Source organism: Humulus lupulus, chromosome 3 (assembly GCF_963169125.1).
Source record: "Humulus lupulus chromosome 3, drHumLupu1.1, whole genome shotgun sequence".
Lineage (NCBI taxonomy): Eukaryota > Viridiplantae > Streptophyta > Magnoliopsida > Rosales > Cannabaceae > Humulus > Humulus lupulus.
The window spans coordinates 14613850-14629273 of record NC_084795.1 but is presented as its reverse complement, the minus strand read 5'-3'; the positions used below and the strand labels follow the sequence as shown (position 1 = coordinate 14629273).

The 15424-nt window shown below is 37.4% G+C and overlaps 1 protein-coding gene across 1 annotated transcript; it reads right to left on the bottom strand.

The window, feature by feature from the left end:
• Nucleotides 1-13460: 13460 nt before the first annotated feature.
• Nucleotides 13461-14609, bottom strand: LOC133822182 (protein PAL OF QUIRKY-like). The gene is made up of 2 exons (XM_062254430.1): nt 14310-14609; nt 13461-14158 (listed from the first exon to the last, which is right to left on the bottom strand). The coding sequence occupies exons 1-2, from the start codon at nt 14464-14466 to the stop codon at nt 13707-13709; spliced, it is 609 nt and encodes a 202-aa protein (XP_062110414.1). The 5' UTR covers nt 14467-14609; the 3' UTR covers nt 13461-13706.
• Between the last annotated feature and the right edge of the window lie 815 nt (nt 14610-15424).

The following is a 15424-nucleotide window of genomic DNA, read 5'->3' as shown; positions in this document are numbered from 1 at the left end:
TGGGTAGTGTTTAAGCTTGGTTTGAAAGGTTGGTTCCAAGGGAAATCGCAGGGGAAGAAAAACCAGAGTTTTGGCTGAACTGGGGGTTGGGCCGCGGCATGGCCAAGGCGGGCCGCGACCCTTGAAGGGTGCCGAAGGAGGCCGCCTCTGTTTGAGGGGCGGGCCGCAGCATGGCCAAGGAGGGTCGCGGCCCTTTGTGGCATTTTGGCCAGAAATGGGTTTTTGGCTTGGGGATTCTAGCCTTAGGCCTTGGGATCGATCCTACTACCTGGTTTAGTATTATTCGATGTCTCGGAGGCTAGGTTTTGGTTTGGGAACCTTTGTTATTCATTTTATTGATGGAATCCCATAATTGGTTATGACTAGGTTACCGCCAAGGGGACAAAAGATAGGTCGTTCTCAAGGGCCGTTCTTACATTAATTCTCGCTCGAACCAGAGGTAAGTAAACTACACCCCATTCGTGACATGCATGGTTGTTCATGAAGCATGTTGATTGTGTAAACGTGAACATGGATTGATTTTTGAATGCTTAGCAAATCTTGCTCACTTGTGCATGGTACTGACTCATTAGTCAGAATTGGCAAAGGTGTCAGTATTCACTGTGAAGCTATGACTCATTAGTCAGGTTCGGCAGTGGTACTGGGCACTGGTCACACAGTGCTGACTCATAAGTCAGGACGGGCTTAGCGTGTTCAACGCAAGCCAATAAAGATTAGATCTAATCGATATCTGCATTGGATGACTTAAAGAGCATTAATGCCGGACCGACCTTAAGTTCGATGAATACTATAAGCGCTTGTGTGATTTACCCATCAGTCACTCATCTGTTAAGTAACAGACTTACCCATCAGTCTCTCATCTGTTTAAGGCTAGTGGCTTACCCAGCAGCCACTCTACTATTTAAATTAGTGACTTGCTTGTCAGTCACTCAGTATGATTTACTAGAACCTCTGTGTGATTATAATGATAGTCATTTGATAATGTTTATATACAATACTGTGTTTTCTTGCTGGGCTTTGGCTCATGGGTGCTATGTGGTGCAGGTAAAGGGAAAGAAAAGCTCACCCAGCCTTGAGTGAAGAGCTTAGGAGGTGATGTGTACATATGCGGCCACTTGACCACCACGGCCAAGGAGTTCTCAGAGGAACTAGGGGGTTTACCCTATTTTTGCCGCTTAGGTCGACGGGTTTGTAAATTTGAAACAGTAATGACTATTTTGAGTTGTAAATGACTTGTAAACGTTTTGATGAGGTCATGAACAATTTTATATACTTAATAAATCATATCCTTTCCTTTTTACTAATTTTCCACCTTAGCCTGTTAATAACACTTAGAACACGTTTTTAACCAAAGGACTCGGGTAGCGGGTCAAATTTCCGGTTCACCGTAACTGTTCTGGGGTAACCAGGGCGTTACAGTAAGCTTGTTTATGTGATCGAATTATCATAGGAATAAGCACATGCGAAAGGAGATCGTACGTCTACATGGGACACCAAAGTTGAGACCCTTTATTTCCCAAGTTCTGAAAAAGGTCATAGAGGGCGATGAATATAAGATTGGGATTCATAATTATTGGTTACCTTCAGACAGACTGACAACATAAAGGAACAACTCAAATTTTAAGCATTTTGCTTTGAATATATAGGTTTTCAGAACATTGAGGCAAATACGGTCCCTTGATTGGATTTTCACGGTGATGAATGCCAGTCGACGACTAGAGTGACTCTGAATAAGATATTGTGAGATAGGGAATGAGAAGTACTCATTATATGAAATGAAACGAGGGACAAAAAGTATTCTGGTTCAGAATCCATTCGAAGGACCAGTGAAGCTATTAAGGATTGTCAGGGGCAGAAGTGTCTGCTTTATTTAAAGGACATAAGAGTTCGCAAATTTAAATATGAGAATGTGGAGTTTCAGGATTGGAGACTTTGTACTTCTCTGAGTATTGTGGACTAAAAAGATAAGATAGTTTGGAAAAGAAATAGGGGATTTGGCTCTAGGTTTGATAGACTTGTGAAATCCTAATAAGGATTAGTCCAGGGGCCTACAGACTAGCCTTACCCCAGCATGGGTAGAGGCTTACTATAACGCCCTGGTTACCCCAGAACAGTTACGGTGAACCAGAAATTTGACCCGCTACCCGAGTCCTTTGGTTAAAAACGTGCTCTAAATGTGATTAACAGGTTAAGGTGGAAAACCAATAAAAAGGAATGGATATTTTTCATTAAAAACTGCTCTGCAGAGCTAATCAAAACATTTACAAGTTGTTCTCTGTACAAAATGGTCATTACTGTCTCAAATTTACAATCCCGCCGACCTAAGCAGCAAAAATAGGGTAAACCCCCGAGTTCCTCTGAGAACGCCTTGGCCGTGGTGGTCAAGCAGCCGCATATGTAGACATCACCACCTAAGCTCTCCACTCAAGGCTGGGTGAGCTTTTCTTTCCCCTTACCTGCACCACATAGCACCCATGAGTCAAGGCCCAACAAGAAAACACAATATAACATGATATAATATCAACAATGAACATAATAAGCTTTTGATGATTATTGTATGTCAACAGGGATAAAAGTTGAACATCTCGTTTCTCATGTACATACACAAAATGGCTTAGCAGAATCATTTATTAAACGTCTCCAGTTAATTGCTAGACCATTACTTATGAGAACAAAACTCCCCATTTCGGCTTGGTACATGCCATTTTACATGCAGCAGCACTTGTGTGCATTAGGCCAACATCATATCATAAGTTCTCCCCATTATAATTGGCTTATGTCCAGGAGCCGAATATTTCTCATTTAAGAATTTTTGGTTGTCAGTGTATGTTCCAATTGCTCCACCACAACAAACTAAGATGGGTCCTCAAAGGAGTCTGGGAGTATATGTTGGGTACGAATCTCCTTCTATCATTAAATATCTTGAACCCATGATCAGAGATATATTTACAGCGTGTTTTGCTGACTGTCATTTTGATGAGACAGTTTTCCTAGCTTTAGGGGGAGGAGAAAAGAAACAGCTGGAAAAAAAATTACATGGAATGCACAATTATTATCTCAATTTCATCCTCGTACAAGTCAATGTGAACTTGAAGTTCAAAGAATAATTCATTTGCAAAATATTGCAAATCAATTACCTTACCAGATACATTCACTGACCCAAAGAAAATTACAAAATCACATGTTCCAGCTGAAAATGCTCCAATTCGAATTGAAGTCCCAGAAGGACGATCTGCTAATTATTCTAAAGCATGCTTGAAGCGTGGTAGACCAGTCAGTTCCAAAGATAAGAATCCTCAAAAAAAAGAAAATAAGCAAATAATCAGTATGGTCCTAATGAAGAGGCTGATAATTTCGAGGGAGATATTGACATAAACAATCACAAATCTCTTGAAGAGATTAAGGTACCTGGAAATATTAAAAATAATGAGATCTCAATTAATTATGTCAATACAGGAAAAGAATGGGACTGACTTGAAGTAGCTGTCGACAATATTTTTGCTTATAATGTAGCGCTAGAAATTGTAAATGAAAATGAGGATCTTGAACCCAAATATGTTAAAGAGTGTCAAAATAGAAAAGATTGGCCAAATTGGAAAGAAGCAATTCAATAAGAATTGAATTCACTTGCTAAACACAAAGTATTTGGACCGGTAGTCCAAACACCTGAAAGTGTAAAACGTGTTGGATACAAATGGGTGTTTGTGCGAAAAAGAAATGAGAAAAATGAAGTTGTAAGAAACAAAGCACGACTTGTAGTACAAGGCTTTTCTCAAAGAACAAGAATTGATTATGAAGAGACATATTCTCCTGTGGTAGATGCAATTACATTGAGATATTTGATTAGCCTGGCTGTTCATGAAAATCTTGATATGCATTTAACGGATGTAGTCACAACGTATTTGTATGGATCACTAGAGAGTGATATTTACATGAGAGTCCCTGAAAGATTCAAGATGCTTGATGCATATAATTCAAGTCATCATGAAATGTGCTCAATTAAACTACAAAGATCATTGTATGGACTAAAACAATCTGGGCGCATGTGGTACAATCGACTTAGAGAATATTTGTTAAAAGAAGGTTATCAAAATGATCCTATTTGTCCTTGTGTTTTCATAAAAATATCAGGTTCTGAGTTTGCTATCATAATTGTATATGTTGATGACTTAAATATTATTGGAACTCTTGAAAAACTTTCAGAAGCTATAGAATATCTAAAGAAAGAGTTCGAGATGAAAGATCTTGGAAAAACAAAATTTTGTCTTAGTTTATAAATAGCATTTAAAGGGTGGAATTTTTATTCATCAATCAACAAATGTCAGAAAAATTTTGAAATGATTTTATATGGACAAATCACACCCATTGAGTAGTCCAATGGTGGTTAGATCACTTGATGTGAAAAAGGATCCCTTATGACCCAAAGAAGAACATGAAGAGCTCATTGGTCCTGAAGTGTCATATCTTAGTGCAATAGGAGCCTTAATGTATATTGCTAACTGTGCAAGCCTTATATAGCATTTTTTGTAAGTTTGTTAGCAAGATATAGCTCTGCTCCAACGTATAGACATTGGAAAGGGATTAAGCATATACTACGCTATCTTCAGGGTACTATTGATAAAGGGTTATTCTATTCAAATAAATGTGGGTCACAACTAGTTGGTTATGCAGACGCAGGATATTTATCTGATCCACATAAAGCTAGATCTCAAACAGGTTATTTGTTCACTGCGGTGACACTGCAATATCTTGGCGTTCAACAAAGCAAACTCTAACAGCTACTTCTTCAAATCATGCTGAAATACTTGCAATTCATGAGGCAAGTCGAGAATGTATATGGTTGAGATCAATAACACAACATATCCGGGGAACATGTGGGTTAACACCCAATAAAGAAGTACCAACCGTTTTCTATGAAGATAATGATGCATGTATCACTCAACTAAAATGAGGGTACATTAAAGGAGATAGGATCAAACACATTTCACCGAAATTATTTTTCACACATGACCTTCAAAAGAGTGACGATATTGATGTTCATCAAATTCGATCAAGTGACAATCTTGCAAACTTATTTATAAAGTCATTAGCAACATCAACATTTGAGATGATGGTACATAAGATCGAAATGCGTCGATTAAAGGATTTTAAAGAGTGACGAAATGATGGGGAGTAAATACACACTGCACTCTTTTTCCCTTGGCCGAATTTTTGTCCCATTGGGTTTTTCTGGCAAGGTTTTTAATGAGACAGTTTTCATGGACATCCAAATGGGAGTGTTATAAATATTATATATATGGATATCCATAATAATGAAGAATCACTAGGTTACCCAAAGTAAAATATCAGCATTAATTCTTGATTGTATTCAGAATAGTTACCTGATTTCCTTGGGGCATATTTATCTATATAAATAAGGGTATTTTCCCATTGAAATGTGACACAAGATTTCACTCTTCTTTGCATTAGTGCTTATTTTATCTCTTTCTCTGCTTTTATATTTTAGTTTATTCTCAATAGTTTCATAACAGTCATGATATTATAGTTAATTTTCTTATTCATTTTCACAATATATGTTATGGCCAGTTTAATTAATTTCTCTAATAAGCAATATGACATGCATATATTCCAACATCCATTTCCTCTGATTGCTTGATAGCTATCAACTTGCCCAATGAAAGGTCTTGTAATTGGTTTGATTTGGATGTGCTCGTCAATGAAATCAAAGAAGAATACTTGGTTCATGAATTCATTGGCTTCTATATATTTTACTCTGAGATCAACCAACATTTCTTTGCTAAACAGACTTTAAAGAGTAAAGTCTCAATAGAGGAGAAGAAAAGTAGTTATCCCTTAATGGCCTTCTAAGTTTTTTCTTAAAATTGTCCTTTTCTTTAGTATGAATTGTTTTCTGGTGTTACACTCTTTATTCTCAAAAATAAAGAAATAAAACATTCCAAGAAATGAGTGAGAATATATAGAATATACTCATAAAAGACAAAAGTCGGCTCAGGTCAATGTAAGAGTTTGGCCATAATTTGTTTCACATTATGGTTTGTAATGCATATCCAAGGACGAGTATATCTAATCTAAACCATGAATGTATATATCTGGCAATGTACAAGGGTCCATGTCGATGCCCATCCCACTCACTTCCCCCAGTCCCATTGGGCTCAATGCCTCAATCCTTCATCCCTTTCAACACCAGACCCTCATGGCCTAACAATGACCTTACATTACAACCCAAAATACGCGGATCGGACATGGGATGTTGCTCTCTCCATGTGTCTTTTTTCCTAGTGAAAGTATTCCCTTCGTCAAAAAGTGACCAAAAGCTCAATAAATGGGTTTGGAAGCTAGTCAAAATACTAGTACTCACCCTCTAACTTACAAAATATTAATAGTTTTAATGTTTAGATTTTGTTGCTGTATTTTTTTATATAGTTTATATTAAAATATGAGTTCAATTCCTTTTTTTTTTTTTTTTGAAAAATTCTCCAAAATATCACAAAAATAATTGAATTTGGTGGATAAGTTCAGTTTTATTTTTTTTATTTTGTATAAAGTGGTACTGATAAAAATATTAAATAATTGTTTTAAGAAAAGAAAAGAAAAAAGAACACAGCTTGAAGCATTTTGTTTTTTGTTCTTTGACCCGTTTGATACAAGTTTTTGCTTTTGCTCAAAAAGACAATTTCTTAATTATCACTTTAGCCGTTAAGATAATAATAAATTTATTACTTCATTTACGATAATAATTTTTTTTTAAGTGGAAAAAACATATAGCCATTAAAAAAAAGGAAATTTGAGTTTGTATGTTTAACGAAGGTTATTTCAAAATAGTGTCAATTGGTTTGACAATACCCAAAATACCTCTGGCATAATTCCCCTGTAACGCCCTGATTACCCCAAGACCGTATTGGTGAACGTTGAACCGTAAGTTTAACTCGCTACCTGAGTTCTTTGGTTAAAAACGTACTTCTAGGTGTTATTAATAGGGTAAGGTGGAAAATCAATCAAAAGGAAATGATACATTTTATTTAAAACGTAAAACAGTTCATGGGCCCATAAAAACATTTACAAGTTATTTACAACTCAAAATGGTCATCACAGTTTAAATTTACAACCCGCCGACCTAAGCGCAAAAATAGGGTAAACCCCTTAGTTCCTTTGAGAACTTCTTGGCTGTGGTGGTCAAGCGGCCGCATATATACACATCACCACCTAAGCTCTCCCCTCAAGGCTGGGTGAGCATTTCTTTCCCTTTACCTACACCACATAGCACCCATGAGCCAAAACCCAGCAAGAAAATACAATAATGCAAGCATATAATATCAAATGATGATCATGATAATCATATAGAGCTTATAGCTCTGAACAGATGAGTGATTTAACCATTGAGGTTCTGGTAAACCATAATGAGTGACTGACGAGCAAGTCACTAACTTAAACAGATGAGAGATTGATGGGTAAGTCTCTAGCTTAACAGATGAGTGACTGATGGGTAAGTCACTAGCTTAAACCGATGAGAGACTGATGGGTACGTCTCACGGGGCTCGGCACCCATAGCCATGTGACTAAATAGTCACTGTGGCTCTAAATAACTAGCCTTTGGCTAGACAAGCGCTTATAGTATTCATTGAACTTAAGGTCGGTCCAACATTAACGCTCTTCTGAGTCATTTAATGCAGATCGATTAGATCTACTCTTTGTTGGCTTGCGTTGAACATGCTAAGGTTGTTCCTGACTTATGAGTCAGCACTGTGTGACCAGTGCCCAGTACCACTGCCGAACTTGACTAATGAGTCACAGCTTCACAGTTGATACTGACACCTTTGCCAATTCTGACTATTCAGTTACTGCCATACACAAGTGAGCAAGATTTTCTAAGCATTCAATATTCAATTCATGTCCACATTTAAACATTCAACATGCCTCATGAATAACCATGCATGTCACATATGGGGTGCGGTTTTCTTACCTCTGGTTCGAGCGAGAATTAGTATAAGAACGACCCTTGAGAACGATCGACCTTTTGATTCCTTAGCGGTTACCTAATCATAACCAATTATAACCTCCATTAATGCAAATCAACAATAATAGGGTCTTAACCTAAACCCCACTCTCGGGACCTCGAAACGTACCCACACGGTGAGTAGATTCGATCCCGGGCCTTAAGGATTGAAACCCCGAGCCAAAAACCCTTAAAAACACTCAAAACGGGATTATGAAGGAATAGAGTAGCGCCCCAGCGCTCATCTCAGAACCCAAAACCCCCAAAACCAACCCTGGGTAGAGATGTAGCGCCCCCTTGTGGGCGCTGTAGCGCTACACTCAACCAGTTTTTCCTCTGAACTTTCTCCCTTCGACTTCTCCATTCCCAACTTGATTCAAATGCTTCCAAACATCAAATTAAGTGCCAAATGAACCCAAAAACCATCCCCACATGTCCTGGGTATCACAACCCCAAGAACCCTAGCCAAAAACTCCAGGCAAAGCCAATCAACCAACCTAGAAATCTCAACTGAAATCCAAAGAAAAAATAGAGCAAACCAGAGATTTAATGGCTAGAAACTTACCTCAAGTTCAGATTATGATGCTCTTCAATGATGGAACACATTCCCAAGCCCTCAAGACTTATTTCCCAAGCTTGGTTCCTCAAATTAAGCTCAAAAATCCAAGAAGAAAAGGAGAGAAAATAGGTACGGGAGAAGGTATTTTCTATGCTCTATTTTTCTTCAAACTTCCACAGCCTTCATGGCTTAAATCAATCCTAGGGGTGAAAAGACTAAAATACCCCTAGGTCAAATAAAGGTTTCTAAAGGCTCCCAAGGGAAAAATTGACATTTTCCACCTATTTCGTTAATCATAATTAACACCCTCCAATTCCCGCTATTCTCGATATTCTCAAATACCAATAATTCATATCCTATTACCCTTTAATTCCCGACAATGCTCTAATCATTAAAATCACCCCGAGACTCGCCCTGAGCCCTGAACTTAATCCCATTATGACTAGACCGCTAATCTGCACTCAAGATCGTCTCATGCCAAATAGCTCGAACAAATCCACATTATAATGTGGCCTCAACAATAGGTCACCGACATGCATACAAATATACAATTACGCCATCAACGGGCCAAATTACCAAAACACCCATGTAATGAAATGTGGACCCACATGCATGTATTTAACATCATATTATAATATAATTCACATAAACATGCATATAATCATTTAATGGCATAATAAAGCAATTATGGCCCTCCCGGCCTACTAATCCAGCCATTAAACCGCATTAGGGATTTCGGGGCATTACATCCCCCCCCCCCAAATTTTCAGTCTCCATTTTCCCTCTCACTTTCTCACTCGGTTCTTCTCTCCCGCACCACCCACGACGAACCCAGAAATTTCTCTGTGTGTCCTCACGTCTCGCCGGCGTGTGTCCTTCGTCCTCTCGCCGTGTGTCCGCCTGTGTCTCGCCTCCATCCTCCATTTCTCTGTCAAACCCACAACTCGTCTCCATTTCTCTGAAGCTCGGTTCATCTCTCACCTCTCCCATCACAAAAACCCATCCCTCTCTCAGTTCATCTCTCGCCTTTCAATCTCGACCAAAACCCACGGCCTCTCTCTGAATTTTGCCCCATCGAACCCCCAAAGTTTGACATTACAAAGGTAACAACAAAATACTTTGATTTCATTCAATTTTTTTAGTGTGAAAGTATAGGATTGTTTATGTGTGTTTATTTTTCTGGTCGGGAAATTTGTATGGATTATTGTGGGTTTGTTCGAAGCAATTTGTTGGCATTTTTTTGGGTTTTATGATGTTGCTCGATGGTGGTTTGATAGAGATTCGATGCATGTTCGATGGTTCAACGGGTTAAGCCATTTAGGGATCCAGAGCATGCTCGATAGGGGTTTGATGCATGCTCGATGTATAGGGTAGGCCATTAGGGTTCCAGGAGCATGGTGGATGGTGGTTCGATGCATGCTTAAGGTTGGTTCGATAGGGTAGGCATTAGGGGTTTCAGGTGCATGCTCGATTAGGTTCAATGATGGTTCAATAGGATAAGCCATTAAGGGTTCCCAGAGCATGCTCGATAGGGTTCTATGCCTACTCGATTGGGTTCGATGGGGTAGGTCATTAGGTGTTCCAGGAGCATGCTCGGTAGAGGTTCGATGGAGAATTGAAGCTTGTTAGATGGGGTAGGTCATTTGATGGGAAATATTCATTTTTTCGGTTCGATGAGGGTTCGATGGGTACTCGATAGGGGTTCAATAGTTGCATGTATGTTGTTCATTGATGGATTTTTTCATGTGATTCCCACTAACTGTAAATTTTTTTTTTTTTTGCAGATGCCGAAGTTCCTTTTACCGTAGTCAGAACACTTTCCCGATCGGATCACTTATAGGGGTAATTGTTACTTTAAAACAATCAAGGATAAGTTTGTGGAGCTCGATTTGATAGAAAGTGACATCATTCTCTATTGGTATCACTTCACATTGAGCATCCTTAAAATATTATTTCCTACAATCTGTCTCTCAAACACTGTTGTAAGAAACAAATATGTATACAGTAGAACCTGAAATTAAAAAAAAAAACAATATAATGAGTTGAAAAAGTGAAGAAAATAAAAACCAACACGCATGCATCGAGCATGCCATTGAGTATGTCTCGGTGGCCATGGAGTAAGAAACAATACCCATCGATCATACATAAAAAGAATGAAAATGCACACTACCATCGAGCCTGCATCGAGTAATCATCAAGCCATTCAAAATCACACGACCATCGAGCTTGCATCGAGTAATCATCGAGCATGCATGAAACCATGCAAAATCACACTACCATCGAGTCTGCATCGAGCAGTCATCGAGCATGCATGAAATGGTGAGAATGTACATTACCATTGAGTTTGCATCGAGTAACCATCGAGCATGCATGAAACCATGCAAAATTTATATGCCATCGATCCTGCATCAAGCACAAATCAAACCCAGAAAAATGGCAAAATATGCAGATCGACAAAAAAAAGCCAAAAACATACTAAAAATTTGTGCAAATAATGCTCAGATCTGTTCAAAATGCCCAAAAATTTTAAAGGAAACATCACTAATCCAAGTATTTAAGAAAAAATTGCTTACCCATAAGTTTTTACTCCAAGAATCCTCAAAATTTATGTTGGGAGCCGTCTTTATCTCTACAAATACACGAACTTAAGGAGGATTTTCTGTTGTTGGTAGTGCTAAGGCTACCGTAGGTGGTGCTCTTAGTGGTGTTGTGGGGTGAGGTGAGTGAGAGAGAGTGAACAAGGCTGACAATTCATGTAAACGTGCCAGATTCGTGTCGACGCGATTATGACACGACACGATTAAGGTAAACACGAACACGACACGACCACGACACTATAACACGATTATGACACAATTAATGTGTCATGACACAACATGGAATTGACACAATTAATCATAACTATATGAAAAAAAATCATAAAACCTGTGATAATTATTCGTGTTATCGTATTGACACGATTATGACACGACGTGATTATTACACGGGTCAACTCGATTATGACACGAACACGATACGATTATTAAACAGGTCAAAAACTCAAACATGAACACGATTATTAAATGTATCACCCAAACCCATTTATTTTTGTGTCATGTCGTGACCCAAATTGGCACCCCTAGAGTGAACCGAGAGAGAAAAGGAAACGAGAAGAGGGAAAGAGAATAGTGAAAGAGAGAAGAGAGAATAGGAAGTGGATGAGAAAAATTATGGGAGATGTATTTTGAGTATTGACAAAAGATTTGGCATTTTTTTAAAAATGATTAGAAGACCTAACATTTTTTTTTACTTAGATTCCCACATTAAGCATAAAAAGTCAAATTTCTCTAAACAAAATTTAGAAAATCATAAAATAATTTCTAATAATTAAATTTGGATACTTCAAAATAAAAATATTAATAAATAATTTTTAAAATTCAAATAGATGTGAAATCAAAATTACAAATTACAAATTATAAATATAAATATAAATGAGAAAGAATAAAATTAAATTAAATGAAGAAAAAAAATTCAAACAACTTCCCAAAAAGATTGTGGATTTTTCCCATTTACAAAATATTTTAAAAAAAAAAAGTAGAGAACTTTCAAAGTCTTCTTAAAAAAAAATTAAAGTCATGCGCAAGAAAGATACACTTGATATATTTGAGATGATTCTTTAATTTAGAACCAAATCCTACCTATTATAATGTTGAACATCACCAAAAACACATAATATGTCACCTCAATTGATGTTAGACATTTTTAAATAAAAAAAACACTCTTTCAAAATATGGTATTTATCAACTTTCTTTCAGTTTTGTGTGGCTTCTTTGAATTCAAGAATGGATGAAATTGGTATAATATCAAATCTGTCAATAACTGGAATCCACCCCTTTTGAGTGCCACCTTGAGTGGAGGAGGGCCCTTCTCTAATAACCACCAAAAACCCTTCCTCTCTTCACACTTCACTGTATCTTTTCTTTTCTTTTCTCATTGAAAAAAAAAAGATTTTATTTATTTATGTAGTCTTAAAATTGAATTGGACTTTCATGAACCAGGAACACATACCATACCAGCTGTCAAGGACTCATTTAATTATGGGTTGCTCTTCCCTTGCCATGTTCTTATTAAGATTGTACAGAGAGACTTAATTTCTCATATGGTCCCCACAATGTCATGACTTTTTTTTTAATTTCTTTTTTTTTTTTTTTATTTCTATCCGCTTTGGACTCAAGTGTTTGATACGAACCACCATTGCTCCCACCGCTTTCGCAGCGACTCAATCTGATCAGAAAATACAAACTGTCAGCCGGTCAATCCTCTTCATGGACCATTTATTTGCTTTTCAAACACCAAAATATCGCTAATTCAAATTTTTACCAAAACAAAATTATCTCAAAAAAATTACTACACTGGTTGGTTGCCATGTTCCACCTTCGTCTCCGGCTAGATCGTCTTCCAGAAGAATCCTTTAAACCTGCAAATCAAAAAGTTTAAACAATTAATTAATAATTAATAAAAAACAAAAAGTAATAATAATAATTAAGAAAAAGAAGGTAATGACGTGGGAGTATCACGAAGAACAAGGACGGGAGAGAGAGAAAAAGGTGCCACTAAAAAAATATTTCACGCCTACAAAGGAGGACGTAAAATCGATAACAGACACGACGTGGCACGCAACAAAGGATGATCTGACAGAAAATAGGCAGCCACCTGCTGTGACGCTAACCCCAAAATAAAAAATAACGAACAAACTAACGGAACGGTAACGGGTAACGACGCACGGCAAATGGGACTAGTGATGGGAAACGGACAAACGACGACGGAAGCTGCTGTTATGAAATGCAGAGTGGGCTAGGTGGGAGAGAAAGAGGGAATAAAAAAGAAAAATCACTCACCATCACAAAAAACACCAAACTGCACTGAAATTCATTAATCGCCAGGGATTAAAAAGCAATCCATCTCAACGATATACAGCTCCAATTACATCACATATATATATATATATATATATACTTCTTTTTCTTTATATATAACTCCTTGATTTTGTTCTTTTTTGCGTTTAGGCCCCAATTGTTTATACTATTTGTCGTATTTGCTTTAAAATTGCACGAACGTTTTCATTTTCGTCTTCGTCTCCTTTTTTTTTTCTGGTTATTGCCAGTGGTTTCCGTGGTGAATGAGGTAGACTTGGCCTGGATTTCCATGAATATGGTGGTGAGCACAGTACGGTTCTCTATTAGAAGCGACCGATTTTTGAAACGCCATATGTGGAGCGATCTGGCGGAGGCAACGGCCGTCGGCGAATGACATCGGAGACCTTGGAGTCGAAACCGGAGCAGTACTGTAAGATGAGCTGGAGGAAGCCGATGAAGGAGGAGGAGAGATTTTTTTGATTGATTTGGGAGGAAATAAAAAGGCTCTGATCTTCAAATTGGACTGCCGTGATGATGATAATGATAAAGCACCTCGATCGTATTCCTCGATGAGATTTTCCAGATCCTCATCACAAGTGATCGAGACCAAAGCGTCAAGATCTTCCGTCGGCAGTTGACAACGGAGGCAAACGGAGGTTCCACACAACTCCACGAGCTTCAACAATAGCTCTGTATACACAAATTAACACCACAACAAGATCCACATCCACTCTTAATAAACGATAAACGAATAACCAAAACGACAACGGAAAACCAAAACTGAAAACGGTAAACGAGAGACATATACACATACAAATACATATACGTAAAATATACTAACCGGCATAGGAAATGGAGCGATCGACAGCGAGAACGCGGGTGTCGCCACCGAGATAACGGAGCTTGCCGTCGGGATAACGGGGGAGGATTTTGCCGCCGTAGCTACAGAGGAACTTGATGGTGGTGGTTGTGGAAGGTTTCTGAGAGGTCCCGACCATGCTTGTAGGGTTCAGTTTATGAGGTGAAGCTGGATTTGGATTTGTAGGAAAGAAGAGAGAAGACTGTGTAGTTATGAGACTGGAGGAGAGAAGACTAATCTAGAAGATGCTTTCTGATTTGCCTCTTCAAGCCTATGTATGGTACCCTTAACCCCTTATTTATAGAGTTTATTCTTCATAGGGTAATAATAATATACAGTAAAGCTAATGTAAAACCAAAATTATATCAAGATTAAAAAAAATCTAAATATTTTAATAATAATAATCATTAAAAAATAGAAAATAAAAGAGAATGGGTTAGGTTTGCTGACATCAGTTAGATTCCCAAAAAATAAATTAATTAATATAAACTTTTTTTTTCTGGATTTGAAAATTTTAGTACAATTAATAGATAAATAAATTATGATATTATGAAATATTGACTTTGTCTTACTTTTACACGCTATATACTAGGAGAAAAAAATACAAATGTATTATCTCTCTCTCTCACCTTTAATTTCTTTTACTTTTTTTGTTCTATGTTCGTTTGAAGTACATGTGGCATGAAACTAATTATCTTTCGTATTAAGGAAATAATTATTAGTTTCTAATCCTTTTTCACTTTTAAGGCAAAAGAATATTAATCACGGTATTACCAACCTCATTAGAGTCGAATATGCTCCCTCTAATTAGTTTTGTTATAAAGCAACAGTTTTCCCCCGTCCGAGTTATTATCAATCAAATTCAAAAGCTCAAAAGTAACAAGTAACGTTTCCTATTTTAATATACTTTTCTCTTATTTTGGTTGTTTTGAATGTGAACTCCTAACCAAGTGGATCGATTATTTTTTCCGAGTAGAGAAGCCTAGGCAAAGCATCATTCTAAACATATATGCTTATTTGAATTTGGCAAATACAGAAAGGGATCGGATATATATATATGCACATTTGGCTGTTCGTGAACGAAATATTATATAAAT